The sequence below is a fragment of the Strix aluco genome, chromosome 18 (assembly GCF_031877795.1).
Source record: "Strix aluco isolate bStrAlu1 chromosome 18, bStrAlu1.hap1, whole genome shotgun sequence".
NCBI classification, from domain to species: domain Eukaryota; kingdom Metazoa; phylum Chordata; class Aves; order Strigiformes; family Strigidae; genus Strix; species Strix aluco.
Window position 1 is genome coordinate 11,829,230 of NC_133948.1, and position 18,625 is coordinate 11,847,854.

General features: G+C 41.4%; 1 protein-coding gene across 1 annotated transcript in view; it reads right to left on the reverse strand.

Moving 5' to 3' along the window:
• Nucleotides 1–3,796: 3,796 nt before the first annotated feature.
• Nucleotides 3,797–18,625, reverse strand: part of SLC5A1 (solute carrier family 5 member 1) — a 31,626-nt gene continuing 16,797 nt past the window's right edge. The window contains exons 6-15 of the mRNA XM_074843796.1: nucleotides 17,007–17,112; nucleotides 16,695–16,775; nucleotides 13,643–13,863; nucleotides 12,544–12,679; nucleotides 11,663–11,770; nucleotides 10,458–10,608; nucleotides 9,677–9,845; nucleotides 7,413–7,628; nucleotides 7,010–7,109; nucleotides 3,797–6,163 (exon numbers count right to left, since the gene is read on the reverse strand). Coding sequence (XP_074699897.1) covers nucleotides 5,940–6,163; nucleotides 7,010–7,109; nucleotides 7,413–7,628; nucleotides 9,677–9,845; nucleotides 10,458–10,608; nucleotides 11,663–11,770; nucleotides 12,544–12,679; nucleotides 13,643–13,863; nucleotides 16,695–16,775; nucleotides 17,007–17,112 — 1,512 coding nt within the window. The 3' untranslated portion in view covers nucleotides 3,797–5,939. The remainder of the gene's footprint in view (nucleotides 6,164–7,009; nucleotides 7,110–7,412; nucleotides 7,629–9,676; nucleotides 9,846–10,457; nucleotides 10,609–11,662; nucleotides 11,771–12,543; nucleotides 12,680–13,642; nucleotides 13,864–16,694; nucleotides 16,776–17,006; nucleotides 17,113–18,625) is intronic.

Consider the following 18,625-nt stretch of genomic DNA (forward strand, 5'->3'; position numbering starts at 1 on the left):
TAAAAAGAATTGAGTAAAAGATACACAGCATAAACCTGGATTTTTAGGTTTGGAATCCTCAGTACTCTTATTCATTGTTAAACTGACTTTGATTTTATAATTTAGCAAATAATCATTTAATGAATTTTCATATCTAAAAAAAAAATCCTTATGATTAAGGCACTAAGTCTTAAAACAAAGAAGAACAAGATGTACTGTAGTTGCAGTAACACTGATTTATAAACCAGGTTGGAGTTACCCAAGAGATCCTTGGGCCCTAGCAGTATTTTGACCTCTGCCAGTTATTTCTTAACCGCTGAGTACGGTGTTGCCCATAAGACAGTACACAAAATTAAAAATGCCACCTAAAATTCTTCTCGTACTGACATTCTGATAAAACAAAAAGGTCACCTGTCCTAACAAGTCCAAGGGCAGGAACAGTCTGGGTCACGTTCCCTATGAACTTCACCAACAGGATGATGACACTGGTGTTACGTGGACAACCTGTAGTACCGATAGCTTCCTATGGGCATTCTCCCTTTTCTCAAATTAGGACATGTTTTCTGGCCCAAGCCACAGAGTTAGTCCCAGAGACATGCTCGCTGGCTTTGCAGTTGGCTTGGTGTTGAACATTCATCCAACATGCAGATAAGGACTAGGGAAAGTACTGAAATACAGTGCCTATGGGGAGTGCCATGGCCATCCATAGCTTTGGAACGAGAGGCAACAGTCCCTAATCTGGGAGGCTGGGAAATTAATTAGCACTCTAGGTGTCAGTAAAACAATTAGCTAAATCAAAGAAACACAGCTGATGAGTGCTTCCCTTGGACTGACTTAGTTTTCAGTCAAGTATACTCCATAATAAAGCTGCCACAGACTTGGTCACAAAAATGCTTAAAGATCCTTTTGAACTGCTTCGTACACATTATAAATACTTAAATTAACATGTCAGGATCTGGCACTCTAACACTATAATTAAACTCATTGTTTCAAAAGAAATGCTGAGTATACAGCAAGTGTTTGTTTTTAGGCTATATGCTCCACAGTGCTCTACCCTACAATGACATTAGCACCTAGCCAGACTTTTAGCATTGATGAAAAATTATTTGTCTTTTTAGCTTGAAGCTAACAATGATTAAGGCCAAAATACAATTAATGTGATTCTGGGTCAATACTGAAATTAATTCAGTTACACTCTACACAGACCAAGTTTTCAAATCAGCTGCCTAACAATTCTCAGTGATACTGGGAGAACACAGGGCAGCTGTGTGCATGGGAAATAACACCTCCTTGTATAAACCTTGTGTTCCACCCAAGCAGAGCTCATTTTGAATGCATGAAGGTTTATATTAGTTTTTTCTAACAGTTTCCAGAAAGTTAAGAACATTATAGCTCTTTGTTCTTGCAACTACAGACCCATTTCTGTGTCCCCATTTGCTTTCAGAAGTCCAGGAGCTAGAAACCACTCTGTCCTGCTCTGGAAAATGGCAGCTTCCAATTCTATCTCTTCATGTTCCAAAGCAGGTAGTATTTTAGCTTTTTCATTTTCCATTAAAAGAAAAAATCAAAATCATATTAAAAATGCATAGAAGCAAGAGATTTGTCTAAGGACAAAATAAAGAGTCTGAGAAAGTCAGATTGGCTAATTACATTAAAGCAGAAGGGCAGAATGTCCCTTCTGTGGCTACACACAAAAACTAAGATGATGAAAAATTCAAGCGAAGGACCTATTTTTAGCAAGACAAAATTTACAATTTGAATGAAAACCATTGTAATAATTTAAGATACTTTGAATATAAGCTAAGTTTTTAAAGTTATAGGCTCTAATGCTGTAAACAAAAACCGGTGCAGAGAATAAGGATGAGCTCACACTTACCTCAGCTTGAGGTTCTTCCAGCTACCCTAAGTAGGGGAGCTGCTGGTACAGACCCACACGGCTGCTCTAGCCTTGAGCGCTGCCAGGTGAGCACAAGAGCTCCAGGGGAATTCTGCTTTTTCACAGCTTTCTGTGGTAGATGACAAGATGGAATGTTCTTCAGGAGGGACAAAAAAGTCAACCTATTTTATTAATAACAAGGGTAATAACCTCAAGCACTGTTTTTCAACAGAACAACTAGTAGATACTGGAGTGAGCACAGTTTTACTCCATCCTTTAAGTTCTCTAGCACAGGCCTGCAATACACCCTCCATGAACAAGTGCCATGAATCACCAAGTAAAAACGGGTTGGATTTTTTTTCATTTCTCATCTTTCTTGGTGAGGTATCGCCCTCTGTTGTTACATCTGTGACACTGTATTTTAAGTTAAACAGAAGGGAAGCTCTCTCTAGCTGCTGATCTCTTCCCTCACTTTCTTCCCACCACACAGTAACACTGCAGGTGCAGGACACAGAGACCTGCAGCTAGGACATGAGATCGTTAAATAAATTTAAAAGCCCAGCAGCCTTCCTCAGAACAGCTTTGCCTGTGAACAACCCTCTTCTGTGCAGTGAGACTGTCTCTCCCCAGGAATATCAGCTTTAAATTCTCCTCCAGCTCAATGCTTCAAACCAATGAATTCAAGTGTTCTTCAAAGATAGTAACCAAGGCTCTATAGCTTTTCTCCCAGATGCCAGCCACCACTGGTGATAGATATATTTATCATTGCTCCTCATTTTTCTGTCAGCTTTTACTTCATATAAATGTTCCTAATTTTGCCAGTTAAGAAAGTGGTCTGGGCAGGAGTTAAGCCAATTAGCAATCGCAGCTGCTGATGGTGCTCTGATCACAACAATCACTTGCACCTGAAGAACTCAGCCTTGTGCTATGTCCTAATTCACCATGGACAGACATTTTGGTTAAAACCAAACCATAGTCGCTGCAGATGTATTCCAAATTAAGGCACAGATCTTCCCTCCCCCAGCATTTCAGTGCATGAGCTCTTTTGATAACAAAATAGGAATAAAACCAAATTCTGAGTTCTAAGAACAGAGTGTTCCATGATCATTAAAAATTAACATTTGTGAGATACTTGGATACATTTGTTATGGGTGATACAGAGAAATGAAAACATAAATGAAGAGTGGTTACCCCTTTTCAGGACTTGGCCTGAAAATTATGTAGTAATTCTTAAATAGAAGATCTGATTTGTTTAGGGGGTGTTCTTTAGATATCAGCATTGTAATTGGCTTACAGAGCTACTAGGTGAATATTTTATTTTGTGCAGTTCATTTAAAATAATTCTGTGTATCTAACTAAAGTCCACTAAAATAAGATGTAACCCTATATCTTAACTGACAGGATAAGGTGGAATGTCTCAGGATCACCTGAACTAGTTGTATTATGCTGTACATGCCATGCATGTATATTGTGCTATTAGCCAGAGATATATCTGGAGTCTCTCCGCTAACCAGAAGTATTTCAAATTTACAGTCAAAGAGAGGAACAAGCATGTGCTCACTGTTCCCATTTATAAAGCATGAAAATGCCCAGGAGAGTGTAAGCTACTTTTTGGGTTTTGTCTGAGAGTGTCCCACAAGAACAGCCCTAACATGGAGGAAGAAAAGTCACTTTCTTCCTTAAAATCATGAAATGGCCTTTGAATGCAATAGCTACCAACCTGAGGTGGCATTTAACTATTAATCTAAACATTAAAAGTTTTATCAGCTGTTCACAATATCAGACAGTTTTTCTATGCAATTATACAAAATTAGAGGAGTACTCAAAGCAGCAAACTTTAGCTAAACATTTGAACTCTGCCCTCTACAACATCCAGTTTTCAGACCAGAACAAAACCAGGTTGCTGAGGATGTACAGTGAATGTCCCTGGGAAACTGAGAGTTAGTTTTTCAAAATTCTTTAATCCTGGGGAGGAAGATGAAGTGACAGTGTCTGATTAACCAGGAGGTCATCTAAAGGCTACTCAGCCTGCCAGAAAAATCACTTGTGTTGTTTGTCTTTATCCAAATGGCTGTACAGTTTCACCATATTTTTCTTTTTGTAACAAAGCATGACAAAGAGAGATCTGGGCAATCCTCATTAAAAGTCTTCCTCGTTTGTTTGTCATCCATTACTATTACCCAGAGCCAAAATCTAGACCCCAAACTGTTTCACTCTCTTCCATCATATTATATAAAATCCCATCATTTTGTGGACACCAAATACTTCAAAATATACAAATACTTTAATACATACAAGTCTTCATAGTCCATTAAATATAATTCATTCCATGGTCTTTAAAATACTCTATCACTGGATTAACTGGAAGAAAGAGGTTTGCACTGGTATCTATATAGTATTGATTTGATCTGGCCTATGCAAAACCTTTCAGTATACTGCAGGAATTCTACTGGAGCAGCAATTCTACAAGAATCCAGAGCATTTTGGTTTAGATGCAAATGAAAAAAAAACACTGACAGAAGATTCTGAAGTGAGAATGATTAAAGCTGCAGGAGTTAGCAGCAGGGTGGTGTAGCACATAAGAGAGACTACTGGCCCCCTGTTTAGATGCACTTATAACAAGTCCAGTGCATCCTTCTCGTAGAATCCCACTGAAATGCTCTGAGACAATGCAGCATCCCACGGTATGTGTGCAACAGGAACAAGGAACTGTGGTGCAGCTTGACTACGGCAACCGATGACTTCTTTTTACACTTGATTCCCCAGGAAGCTGCGTTAGATGATAAGATGATCTATTGCTTTTTGCTTTGAAGTGTTAAATCTATCTTTTCTTCTATCTCCAGCTGGTATCAAACTTATCAAGTGGAGACAATCAGGCTGGTTTAGCTGATATCCCACAGTTGTGGCTATTCTCCTTCATGAACTGTTAACTCATACTGTCATACAGCATGACTTCTGTTTCTCAATAAAATCCTCAGAAGGAAGAGTTATAGCTTTGCAGAACAGCAGTACAGAGCCCTCAACTGTACTTGAAAGAAAAATGCAAACCCAACATTCTGATGCTTTGGACTTCTAACCGTGTGCGTGGATTGTTTTGTACTACCATCCATAGAAAGAGGCAATACATTAACACCAGCCCCACAATACAGAGGCCCTAGTAGTTGTGGGTAGAGACTGACATACCGAGATGGGAATTCATCGGTAAGAAATAAATATATATACACACACACACATACATATATATTTTAAATATATATATAATATATAGTGCATATATATAATGTATTGCATGTGTATATATGTGTATTTCGTATAAAAAAGCTTCACATTCAAGTATAGATACATATTAAAATATAAAGAGAGGAGGACCTTCTGAAGTTAACCTTAAACGGAGAATCTATCACAAGCAGAATTCTTATTAAGATCACTGAGACATGTTTTCCCCAATTTCAAAATGTGATCAATTCAGATGGTTGGTGTTCCACTGATTACTGAGAAACACAGCACAACAAAAAGTGGGAAAAGGGAAAAAAAGTTATAATAGAAAGTTAGATATAGTGTCAAATACATCAATATATACATAAACCCTTCACTTAAGGGAGGCCACGCTTGGAGGGAACAAAATTGATTTTTTTCATTTGAATTCATAGTATAGTCCCTCAGTGTGGTTTTCTTGTAATCAAGTTATCATAGCAAAAGGAAAAAGAAATTTGAATGATCAGAAGAAGGGTTGACAATCAACCTAAAAGGTAGTTCACAAACCCTTTTATGAAATATGGCTCATGCAGCCTTGTTCTGCACCTAAAATAGAAAATGTATGACAAGTAGAGAGAACCTTGGATGGAAATTCTGAACCTCAATTAGCCCTGGATTCAATGTCTAAACAGAAAATCTCACTCTTGAAATCCCAGTGGCCTTCATCTTTAGATTGTTGAAATTATGATCACAAAATCAGTGAGTAAATCACCCTGATTTTTTACAAAAGTAGACAGTGAACATACTAAGTTGTTTCTAACTCTGTAAATCTACAAGTCATAGTTTTTGCTTGACAACACAGTACAATTTCAGAACTGTAATCAGAAGTTTATGCAAAGAAGGCATGGCAAAACACAGCCACAGTCAATAAGATGATGCCATTGATATTCACGACGTTTCTCCAAAGTGGCACTTCACTTGTGTCAGTCAGTTTCTTCTTCAATGCTTCCTCTTCCTCCTTGCTCAGTTTGGGTCCTTTTTGTTGATCTAAGCCACAGAACCAGTTGTATGCTTTCCTAAAGCATCCCGATTCTTCTTTACTTTCCTCATTAACTGGAAGGAATAACACACTGGTCATGAAATGTAAGCACGGACCACTGCATGCACTAGAAGATCTCTGTGACTGGGGACATTCCTATATTTAATACCGCAGCTCTGATTTATCGTCATAGTTACATGGAAATATTTTAGTACAAGGCAGTACAAGAATCAAGTTAATTTTGTGTTTTCACAGCTCACCTGGAAAAAGAGTGATTTTCTATATGTTCCAAGTGAGCCTTTTGCAGAAGACACTTGCACCTTTTGCAGCCTAGAGACGCGGTCTAGTGTTAGAGAAGTAAACCATGCTGCAAAGCTTAAACTCCATTTTTTCAATACTTTCTACACTTTTAATTAAAAGACAGATAAATGAATTTGAGGATACTTATGAAAAGCAACTTGGCAGCAGAACCAGAAACCCAGCAAAGAGAGCAGGTGGCTTTTCCCAGATGGATGTCTGGAATTTCGATTTCATGGTACCTTGCACCAGATCCTTGTTCCTTCAACCCTGGCTACTACCCACTCTTTCCAAGTGAATTCTCGTTGTTTCATTCCAAGTGCTAGAGCTGCATGCAGTTCTGCCAGTGCGCACCACCTCTGACCTAAAACATCTCCATTGTTTTAATCCTAGAACTGCCACCTGCCTACCTAGAGAACAAGATTTTCTCTCTTCAAATCTGATTTACACTACGCTTGATAGATTGGTAAAAGGCAGCTTACTAGCGATTTAAACAGGTGGAGTTTGAGGTTCTGTTGTTGTGGGGAGGAAGGATGTCTTTATCAAACATGTTAATGTTTCTTCAAGAATAAAATAGGGGTGCTCAAATATAGTGATAGAATCTATAGATATTCAACAGTTACCTGATTCCTCATCTCTTTCATCAGCTTTGTCCTGCTCATCTGCATCAAGATCAATACGTTCTTCTTTGCTGTTCCGCAAAGACCAGCACAAGCGGTAAAGCTGCCAGGAAACAAAATGAGTTTATAAATCTACAACCTCACTACACAGACACAAATCAGTCTGGCCAGCGCGTGAACAAGCTATAAGACCATGGCCCCCCAAATGTCTGTTAAGTCAACGATTATTAGGAGTCACTGCAGATTTACAACAGATAAATGAAAACTATTTCCCTTGCTTTCTTATAAGGACTATATGATGTGGGTAGTTGAAATTTCAAGAGGTAATATACCAAGTACCAGTGTTTAAGACTAGTAGTTTCACTGAGTTCCATTTCTTGAGAAGCAGGACTGCAATGATACTCACGTGTACATCAGGAATGGGCTTAGTCATGAAGGAGACTGCCAGGATGACAATGGCGGTAACCCCAAAAAGAATCATTGCAAAGTAAAGGTAGTGAATCCCGCAGATGATGAACGGGCAGTTGGAAGGGTTCACACAGTTGCCAGTTCCATAGGCAAACTCTGCAATCATTCTGCTGAGCCCAGCCAGCAGCCCAACCATCAGGCCCCAGAAGGCACCCTGCAGACAAAGCGACAGGAGTTACCACAGTGAGTAACTGCAGGTGTGGAAATAAGCTCTAAGCCCTGAATAGTTGCTGGAGGGAACATGAGGTAGGTACGTGTTATGTTGCCTTTGGCACAGGGGTTTTAACCCAGACACTTTCAGTGACTGTATTTACAGCTCAGTGTATTAATACAACTGAAAGCAGCAATGACCAGCAGCTCGGAGAAGGAACATGGAGAACACCTTATCCAGCACATTTCTCAAAGTTCACCCATCTCCACACGATGCTCTCCTTATGCAGGACAGGCTCGAGCCACAGACTACACATCCCAAGGGTTCTTCTCATATCTTTTTATCTCTGAGGGCTAAATCCCTGACAGTTCCAGCATGATGGAACCATCTTGCATGTGTCATTCCTCCTGAAACATGTGTCTGGTTTATCTTCTAAGGACCTTGTTAGTAATTAGTTAAAAGTTAATGTTGATGTTAATATGGAAGTTAAAAAGTAGATGTTTTACTGTTAGGCATATATTACTCTAGCCCAAAGTATAAAAGACACACAGGTATGCCTGTGAACAGATTGAAATATGGGAAATTCTGTTTAAACATAATTTTTTTTGTTTTCCTGTAAGGGTGATTAAACACTGGAACAGGGTGCCTAGAGACACTGTGGAGTCTCCGTCCGGGGTGGTATTCAAAACCCAATTGAACAGGATCTAAGGATCCTGCTCTTGTTAGTCCTACTTCTGAGCAGCTAGCTCAGTTGGACTAGTCCAGAGGTACCTTCCAATCTTAACCATTCTCTGAGTTTGTGAAGTCAAAAAACTAATGATGGTAACATAAATCTATAAATACTGATTAAAAAATATTGCTGGGTTTAAGAACAAAACAGTTTTAATTATTCAGTGGTCAAAGTTACAAAAAGCTTTTGGAGTAGGACGAGATAGTTAATTCCATTTCTGGCAGAAAGAAGAATGATTCTGAGCAAGAAATGTTGATAGATCTTATAAGTAATTACAATATTGGAGTTTACCTTATGCAAGGCTCCAATTCTCAGAAGCTTTGATATTTGTCTTTCCTATTTCCCCAAATTTAAAGTGTGCAGTGTACACAAACCCATGAGGATTATACTGAATTCTTCCTCAGGTAAAATTCCAGCTAAAGTCAATGACAGATTTCTATGAAGGGCACAAAGATTTAATCCATTTGTGAGGTTTAACCATGTTGAGACAGGAAATGGAACATCCCTTGTGTGTCAAATGGGCTTTTCTTGCATATACGCACAGATAACCACTGAACTGGTCTCAAGACAAAATAGTGAAAAAAGTTTCGGTGATATTCAGAAACCTTCTCCCTCTAGGCTTTCCCATTGAACTTAATCCTTCTTGGAGCAAACCTGAGAAACAGGCAAGTGTTGTTATTCCTAGTATTATAGAAAAGAGACTGAATTCCTGAGTATGGAGTTCTCAGAATGTCTGAGACCCCAGTGACCATGACTGGCCTATGCTCCCATCAAAGCCTGTGGCAGACCTAATGCCTTCTGAGCTACTTACAAAGGCTTAAGTACAATATTTCTCAGTTCACTGCTCTACGAACCAAAATCAGTGATTCCCAGACTAGGTCCTAAAAACCATGAGAAACAATGCATGGAACAACAACATGTTTGTTTTAAAGGACTGTTGACAAAATATATAGCGGTCAAGAGGAAGGTGAAAGGTGTCTGGTAAAGCAGTTTGGTGACCAATATCCTAAAAGACTATTTTCAAATATATCTTCACAAATTATTCATTTGACACGCTTCTTGGCAAAGTGATAGATAACCTTAGTTTCAGAGCTATCTAGGAACTCCTAGGTGACTCTTTATTTATCATATTAGCAAAGAATTTTTTTAAACTCATCTCTGAAACCTCAGGCCCTAGGGTATGGAAACACAGAATCCCTGGGCTGTAGTAGGATTAAAATAAACAGGAAGAAGTTGCTAATAAAAGACACCAAAACAAAAAAACAGTTCTCCCAATGCCTAAAAGAACATGCAGCGTGCCTGCTTCCTAATTTGTACATACCTGCTCATTGACCCGCTTGCAGAAGACAGCAAGCAGGAAGACAGCAGCAATGGGAGGTCCCAGGTAGCTGGTAATTGACTGAATATAATCGAAGAGCTGCCCACTTTGAGCTGACTGCACCACAGGAACCCAGGCAATGCTGATGCCAATTAAAAGTAACATAAATGCCCTGTAAACACAGCCAGGTATTCAATTAGTCACCTGCTCAGAAGCATCTAGCAGAAAGAAAAAACCAGCAATTAATCAATAATTTAAATATCCATTTTGTATTTCAACGAGCCAAATCAATGGTAATGGCCAATTACCATTGAACAAACAAAAGGAATCCAAGTTGGATATTGTGTCTGTCAACTATGGGTCAGCATACAGCTAAACATGCAATCAAAACATAGAAAATCACTTTTTTCCTTTGTTTGTTATGTCTAGAGACGAATCAATAGCAGAACTAGAACTAGTTCATTGATGCTGTAGTGTGGTGTAGCAGAAAGCCTGTGAAGATATTTTAAAATAGTTCCCTTTGAATAGCAGTAGGAAGTGTTGAGAATTAGTTTAGCTACCTCATGCACCCCTGTCAATTCAGCTGGAAGCGAGGCTGGGTTATTTCCAGAAGGGAAAACAGGGTGGGACAGCCCGTCTGGCCACGGGAGGCCACTGCTGCCCTGGCCACACGCTGCCAAGGCAGGATTTCACCCAGGCACCCACTGCGGGTTTTGGGGGCCGCACGTGAAGCTCCTAGTGCTCGCTAGGCCTGTGCGGCTGGGCAAGGCTCAGCTGCTCTTACCTTCCAGCTAACATAAGCTCTTTCTCAGATGGTCGTGATCGAAATTTGGTGTAAATGTCCATAGTAAACAAAGTACTCGCACTGTTAAAAATGGAAGTCAGGGAGCTCATAAGGGAGGCCAACATGACTGACAACATCAGACCCCGCAGACCTGAAATACAAAGACATGTGGACTGGGATGAGCATTCAGTATGTGGCACCATCCATCGTGCTTGTCTGACCCCCTCAAGTCAGCCAGCTGTGAGTGTGTCTGGCATATTCAGGTGCCTCCCTGACGTTCTCTTGCAATGCAAGCAGAGTGATGTCTGCTGAGCTTTGGAAAAGCTATTTACAGCAGTGATAGGGCAACTCTTGAGCTTTTAGAACATACATACTTCTTTTGTGAATGCTGTCTGATTAAATGCTGAAATAAAAAGAAAAAAATACTAAGCAGACTTTCCCCAACAGTTATAAAAATATTTTCTCTTGTTTGCAGGCGAGTGCTTGCTTGCTTGTGGTATATTTGTAAACCAGTTTTTGGCCAAAAAAAAGTTTCTTTTACTGTTCAAAAATCAGAGTAAGCCACTTTTCCAGATGGTATGATCTAATCAACACAGTATGGGGAAGCACTGTAGTATTTAATAATACTATGTACAACAGTTATAATACCATGAGGAAGTACTAAAGATATCAGGGAAGTACCATGGTCTGCATATCATAATCTGTCTTTCCAGCCTTATGAACCAGCTTTGTGGTTTTCTGCATAAATTTATCTTCTATGTATACATAGTCCTCTCCAGAGTGGTGCCTTATTCTCTCACTGAACAGGTGTCCTACGGAACAATGTGTACATAGAATATTTTCTCCTCCCACCTGGGTGAGTTTAGCAGAAGGACTGCAGGTGTATGCCTCCGACTCAGAAATCCTGGCAGAGACAGTTTTTTTATGAATCATTGGCAAAGTAGGTTATTTTTTACCTCCACAGAAAGGGAGCTCAATTGCCACTTCATCACCCAGTATTTGCCAGCTGAGAGCTGACATTGTCAGCATGTAGCTATTCTGCACCTACAGCTACAACTAATATGGACTACCCCTTTGATTACTAGTACACAGTTCTAGCTAGAATTTTTGAACTAAATCTGGGATTTGGGCTCCCTCTATCACCTGTTTTTACAGCCTGGCAGCCTCACCTTTCCTTAAACAAACAAACACAGACAGTGTCTTACCATTTGGCATAAGCTCCACTACCATTTTTGGATAAGCAATATTTGTACAGCCAACTGCAGTGCCACAGTACTGCTGGCAGACTTCAGGCACGACACAAGCCACCACATCTGAGGAGAGGATAACGAGACAGGGTTAGACAAGGTTGTATAAACAACAGATTGCTCCCAAATTAATTAATTGCTTCTAAAATTTATCTATGTGTTGAACTGCTGGACTGACATGCTTGATATCATCCTTGGTCTGCTGGCAGGGAGGAAGGTGATTCTAAGCCTCTATCCTTCCTTTCCTCACTAAATACTAAAAAGTGCTGCAGGTCAAAAAAAAAAAAAAAAAAAAAAAGCATTAATTTATCAGACCAGGACTGAAAAGCACAAGGAGAGCAAGTAGAAAAACAAGCAGAGGAACACTAAGACCCCTCCCACCAACCTGAACATCTCTCCTCTGCCTGCTGTTAATCACACCGTTGGTTAGAGGGAGATTAGCATTTCCCCCACGCTGCGCTCGGGGCTGCCCATGGCCCAGAATAGTACTGTCTGCGACTGATGACCCTCTTCCTCTGACTGCCAGCAGAGTATCAGTCCTGGACAGCATTTTCCACTCATTCAGCCAGAGCGGGGCTGTAACAAACAGACAACTGGGGAGGGACACTGTGGAATTTCTCTCCCCTAAAATGGAGAGCAATAGCATTAGCAGAAACCTGGGATCAGGGAAAAGAGGAAGACCTGTGACTTCTTACAGTGTATGTGCCTGCATAATTTAGATGACAAGATGACAATCTAAGAGGTATTTTGGAAGGGACAGAGAACAGGACATTGAGAGAGATTGGCAGTGACACATGGGCAGCAAGAAGAAATTTGCGTTTCTGTATACATACACACACCTGTGTACAAAATTCGGCTGATCATTCCAGGCATCACTATAATAAACATGGGCAAGAGTTTCAGGTATCCACACATGATACAACCAGCCTTCACATGGGACATGTTCTTGCCAGAGAGACATCTTTGGACAATAACCTGTCAACGAGACATGGCAAGTACGTGTGACAACCAAGAATAGCATTTCCATGAACGCACCATGCCAGGTTCCAGATGCAAGGTAGTTCTTAAGCTCTGTGATAGTGAAAGAGCCTATTTACAATTTCTGTCACTAGAAAAAACAAAAACGACATGAAAAATCGAAGGATATATTTGAAATAAGTAAAGGAAAGTATAATTTATCCAGTGTATGTTTAAGAGTATGTTTCTCACAAGATGTTCTTAAAGCAGATAGACTAAAAAGCCAAAAAGGAGTAAAATATTTACATGAGCAATAGATACGATTACGTCTGGGGTTTTTTCATTTGTTTACATATTGTGAAGATTATCTTTCTCACAATTCAGAATGCAGATAAATCACTTGCTAGAGATTGGACACATTCTCACATCACAGTTGCGGGAGCACTTCCTCTACTCATGTCAGTGTGATCTCTTGGGGAAACTGGACAGTAAATTTTAGGGAGAAGGAAGGAGGAGTGGGGAAGACTCTCCAGACTGAAAGACCTGACATTTAAAGGACATCCTCCCAGGACTGTGTATGCAAAGGTGAAAGCCACACAAATAGAAACAAAAATCAGATTACTGAATGGGGAATCATATCTAGTCCCAGTCTAACAAGAATCATTTGATACATGGTTTCCTAAGTTCACATTACAACCTCCCTGTTTTTTTACTTATGGTCACACACAAAAAATGAGAAAGGAATTACACACAGTATCTGCTGGGCACAGTGCAGAAGAATTGAAAGAATATCCATTCAATTTTTCTCACATGTGGGAGGGGTTTAGAAACCAGAAACTGAAAAGTCACTGACCAGTCTTGAACTAACTGTCATTTCTGTGACCCAGCTTTGAATTACAGTGAGGGAGGTATACCCCCAGATCACACTAGACTGCAGAGTTTTGTGTTCAGCATTTCCAAGGCTTATGGCTTCCACATTACCTGATCCGTGCACCAGTACCACAAAGCAAGGATGCTCAAACCAAAGACGAGTCCTGGCCATGGCAGATCTCCAGTGACGGCATCTCGGAAGATGTGAAAGGAATCCTCCCGAGGAGTGTAGCATTCTGCCTTAATCGTAGTATTCCCATAGGTGATATTGGATGGAATTGCTTCCATGTACTTCTGCATGAAAGCATCGTACCCTCCTACTTCAGCAAACGCTGAAAAATAGAAAGTAAAAGTAGCAATAAAGTATTCAAAACTAAAATCTCAAATGGAGCAGAGAATGTGAGGAGTAAAACCTCCTTAATATGGACGTAAAAGACCCCTAGCCAGTGTACATCAACTTCTTCAGAAAACAGTATACAGTGTTTTGTAAGTATTCACACCAAAGTGACCTTTCTGTTTAGGTTTCTGTATAGCTTGCAAACGTTGGTTTAGGCTCCACATCTCTTATACATGCCTTGCCAAGAAGTGGAATTAAGATACATTATTTCCACACAGGGTTAACCTAGGAAGAACCTACGGCAGGGTCTTACCAGCTTAGGTCAGTCTGAAGTTATTTCTGATGTAACAATCATGGAATAATTACATTTCAGTGAAAGCCCTAGCTAGAGGAAAACCAAGTGCTGAGTAACTAGAAAGATAAGGAAAGGACACTACAAATTCATGGAATCTTACCACTACTTCTTTCTTTCTTATGACCTCTTCCTATTAATACTGTTTAACAGCATGATTTCTACTTTAAAATGCATATGGTCTTCCAAACACAGGCATTGTCCCATTCATAAACATTCAGTTCATATCTTTTGTCCAGCTGGCAATATAATGACATCTGTAGATCAACTACAAGGCTTACTTAAAACATTAAAATGTTTGGATTGTTTCAACAAAAGCTGCCAGCTAGAAACAAGGAAAAAACATGCAACATGACCAACAACTCTCCACTTTGAATTGGAAATTTCATGCATTAACATCTGAATATCTATGAAATTACAATCTTCTTGAAAGAAGATGCTCTCTGAACTTCTCAAGAGTATCATCATCACCTGCAAACAACTCTGCTTTTACTTCATTAGCCAGCACGAGTCCTGTTCTATCATGGGGTGCTGTATTACCTTACACATTCACCTGTGCTTTGGAGATGAAGTGGTCTCAAAGACTAAAGGGCTTGGCAGCATGTCTATTTTCATTCCTGATAAACAGGTATATGAACCGAAATATGCTGGTTAAGATAACAGGGTTCCACATCGCAGGATCTGTTTCCATAGCCACCATGGGACTTGTGGTTGACCTGGTTACCCAGGATATGGAGAAGGCTGAGGTACTCAGTGACTTTTTTTGCCTCAGTCTTCACCAGCAGGGCCTCCAGCCACACCACCCAAGGTACAGAAGGCAAAGGCAGGGACTAGGAGAAGGAAGAACCACCCACTGTAGGAAAAGATCAGGTTCAAGACCATCTAAGGAAGCTGAAGGTGCACAAGTCCATGGGACCTGATGAGATGCATCGGCAGATCCTGAGGGAACTGTCAGATGAAGTGACTAAGCCACTATCCATCATATTTGAGAAGCTGTGTCAGTCTCACAAAGTTCCCACTGACTGAAAAGGCGGAAACATAACCCCCATTTTTATAAAGGGAAATAAAGAGGACCTGGGGAACCACAGGCCAGTCAGCCTCACCTCTGTGACCAGTAAGATCACGAAGCAAATCCTCCTGGAAGCTGTGCTAGGACACATGGAAAATAAGGAGGTGATTGGTGACAGCCAACATGGCTTCACTAAGGGCAAACCGTGCCTGATGAATTTGGTGACCTTCTATGGTGGGGTCACAGTGCTGGTGGATAAGGGAAGAGCAACTGATGTCATCTACCTGGACCTGTGCAAAGCTTTTGACACTGTCCCATACAACATCCTTGTCTCTAAACTGGAGACATGGATTGACAGATGGACCACTCGGTGGATCAGGAATTGGCTGGATGGTTGCAGTCAAAGAGTTGCAGTCAGTGGCTCGATGTCCAAGTGGAGAGCAGTGACAAGTGACGTTCCTCAGGGGTTGGTGTTGGGACTGGCGCTGTTTAACATCTTTGTTGGTGACATGGACAGTGGGATCGAGGCACCCTCAGCAGTTTGCCAACAACACCGAGCTGTGTGGTACGGTCACACGCTGGAGGGAAGGGATGTGCCATACAGAGGGACCTGGACAGGCTGGAGAGGTGGGACCGTGCCAACCTCATGGAGTTCAACAAGGTCAAGTGCAAGGTCCTGCACAGGCATCGGGACAATCCCAAGCACAGGGCTGGGCGAGGAGTGGATGGAGAGCAGCCCTGCGGAGAAGGACTTGGGGGTATTGGTGGGTCGAAAACTGCCTATGAGCCAGCAATGTGTGCTCACAGCCCAGAAAGCCAACCGTGTCCTGGGCTGCATCAAGAGAAGTGTGGCCAGCAGGTCAAGGGAGGGGATTCTCCCCCTCTACTCCACTCTCGGGAGACCCCACCTGGAGTCCTGTGTCCAGCTCTGGGGACACCAAGATCAGAGGGACATGGACCTGCTCAAGTGGGTCCAGAGGAGGCCACGAAGATTATCAGGGGCTGATAATTATCAGGGGCTCCCCTGTGAGGACAGACGGAGAGAGTTGGGGGTGTTCAGCCTGGAGAAGAGAAGGCTCCGGGGAGACCTTATAGCAGCCTTCCAGTGCTTAAAGGGGCTACAGGAGAGCTGGGAGGGACTCTTTACCAGGGGGTGTAGTGATAGGATAAGAAGAAATGGTTTTAAACTGAAAGAGTGTGGATTTAAATTAGATATAAGGAAGAAATTCTTTCCTGTGAGGGTGGTGAGACACTGGCACAGGTTGCCCAGAGAAGCTGTGGCTGCCCCCTCCCTGGCAGTGTTCAAGGCCAAGTTGGACGGGGCTTTGGGCAACCTGGGCTAGTGGAAGGTGTCCCTGTCCAGGGCAGGGGGTTGGAACTAGATGATCTTTAAGGTCTCTTTCAACTCAAAGGAAGACAAAAAGACAAAAAAAAATTTCCAGTTTAATTCATCTGATTTACTTACCAAATCCCATGAGAATAAAGGATCCCACTACCATGATAAATGTTTGTAAGGTGTCTGTGTAAATCACAGCTGCAAGGCCACCTAATGGCAAAGAAAATTCAAGGCAAACAGGTTAGCCCCTGTGTAAATGCCTCAGTTGGAAATCCTTTTTTTTTTTTTTTTCGCCTCTCTCACCACCTCTGTCTTTCAAACAAAGACCACTGTAAATCCTCCCCTTTCAGGTTTTCATTTCTCCTCTCTTACCCACCTCCACTCTTCTCTTTTTTCTGGCTTCCCCAACATTTAATTTATCAGACTGCTTTGCAAACTCACCTGTGATGGTGTAAAGAGCAGTAATAGCAAGCAGAATAATTATGGCCAAATAAAGATTCAGCCCTATGGCCAGCTGTATAAATACAGCTCCAGAGAATATGTCTGCCTATAAAAGAAAAAATTATAGATTAAGCAATGTTTAAATTCATGATGGTGGCATATTTAACATTCATGATGCAGGTACTGAAATATACAATGCCCCCCCTTATAGCACTGCACACACACCAAAAAAAAAAAATCAGAAAGAAAATAGAGGCCATTTTAGGACAACTGCTAGTCTCCTCTCAGTGCCATGCTGCTTTCAGTACAAGAATTGTAACACTTCTCAAAGAATACCCAGGTCTTTTTCAATGGATCATTTTAGCTAGACAGAGTCACCTCACTACTCTGTTCTTACATACTGAAAGAGATTAATAACAAATTAGTTAAAGCTCAGGTTACACTTGCTACTATGTGCAGGGATGGACTCTGTGACACCTACAAGACATGGCATGGTTCTCTTCATTTAATGCTGCTCTATAAATCTCTTACTTTTTCTTCACTGCTTGCATACATGTGGTATAGCTAGTCTTGCTGGTTCAGGACAAATGGTGATTAAAGGCAAACATCTTGTATTATCTCTATTTTTAAGTTCCTGTCAGAATAATTGACATCAGTTGGCTAACAGAAGAGACCTTTAGCTCTTGCGTAAGAAAGGAATTATTCAGGTTTCAGAGTAACACTCTGGGATTTTAACCACACTAATCAGTTCCTGATTTAGAGATCATTTGCATCAATGTTATTTATCCAAGTTTGCAATCAGAATAATCTACCCCGGTGCACTTGCAATGCATTACTGTAAATTATGCTTTCATCAGAGGTTTACATCTGTACCTATCCTTGCTCCTGAGCATCCAGTTCACAGGCTCGTCTCCAATCCCACCTGCGTGCCTCCTTTCTGTGTGCCACACCATCTATACGAGCGCCCTGTACGGGGAGTCCTATCCTCATTTAACAGTAGTGCTCCCCAAGCTGGAGAGCTGCAAAATGCTGCAGGAACTGCCCATATGCAGGGTCTGAGAAACAAAGATAAACACCATTCCACGTGCCCTGGGGTAAAGCCTGCACACACAGCTCCTGCAGGGCAGCTGCGAGGTGGCAGCTTGCTGGAGGAGCAGGAGGTTGCGCAGGCCAGGCTGAGGGACAGCCCGAGCCTCTCATCGCAGGAGAGGCACTTGCACCACTTTTGTCGGCTAGGCTGAGGGAAGGCAGGGCAGATACACTAATAAGCAGTTACAGTCTGGCTAGCTGGGAGATGCCAGATGAAGAAACTCCCTTCATTCCAAAGACACTGAAACCGAGACTGCAGGGTATGATCTCACCCTTAGTTCGTTCTGGAGAATGAGGAAGATGTACGGACCTCTGCAGCAAGAGGTCCTCCAAGCCTACCTACTGCCCTGATGGGCAGAAAACAGCCATGAAGCAGAGTGTGAATCACAACAGAGGTCCCACCACCACAACTCTGCGTCTAGAGCAGCTTGAGATGATTTGATTTCTTATAGGTTTTAGTTTGGAACTGCAAACCAGGACAAACCCTTAACCCCAGTGGCAGTCAGACCATACCCTTTGTCCCTTCTCTC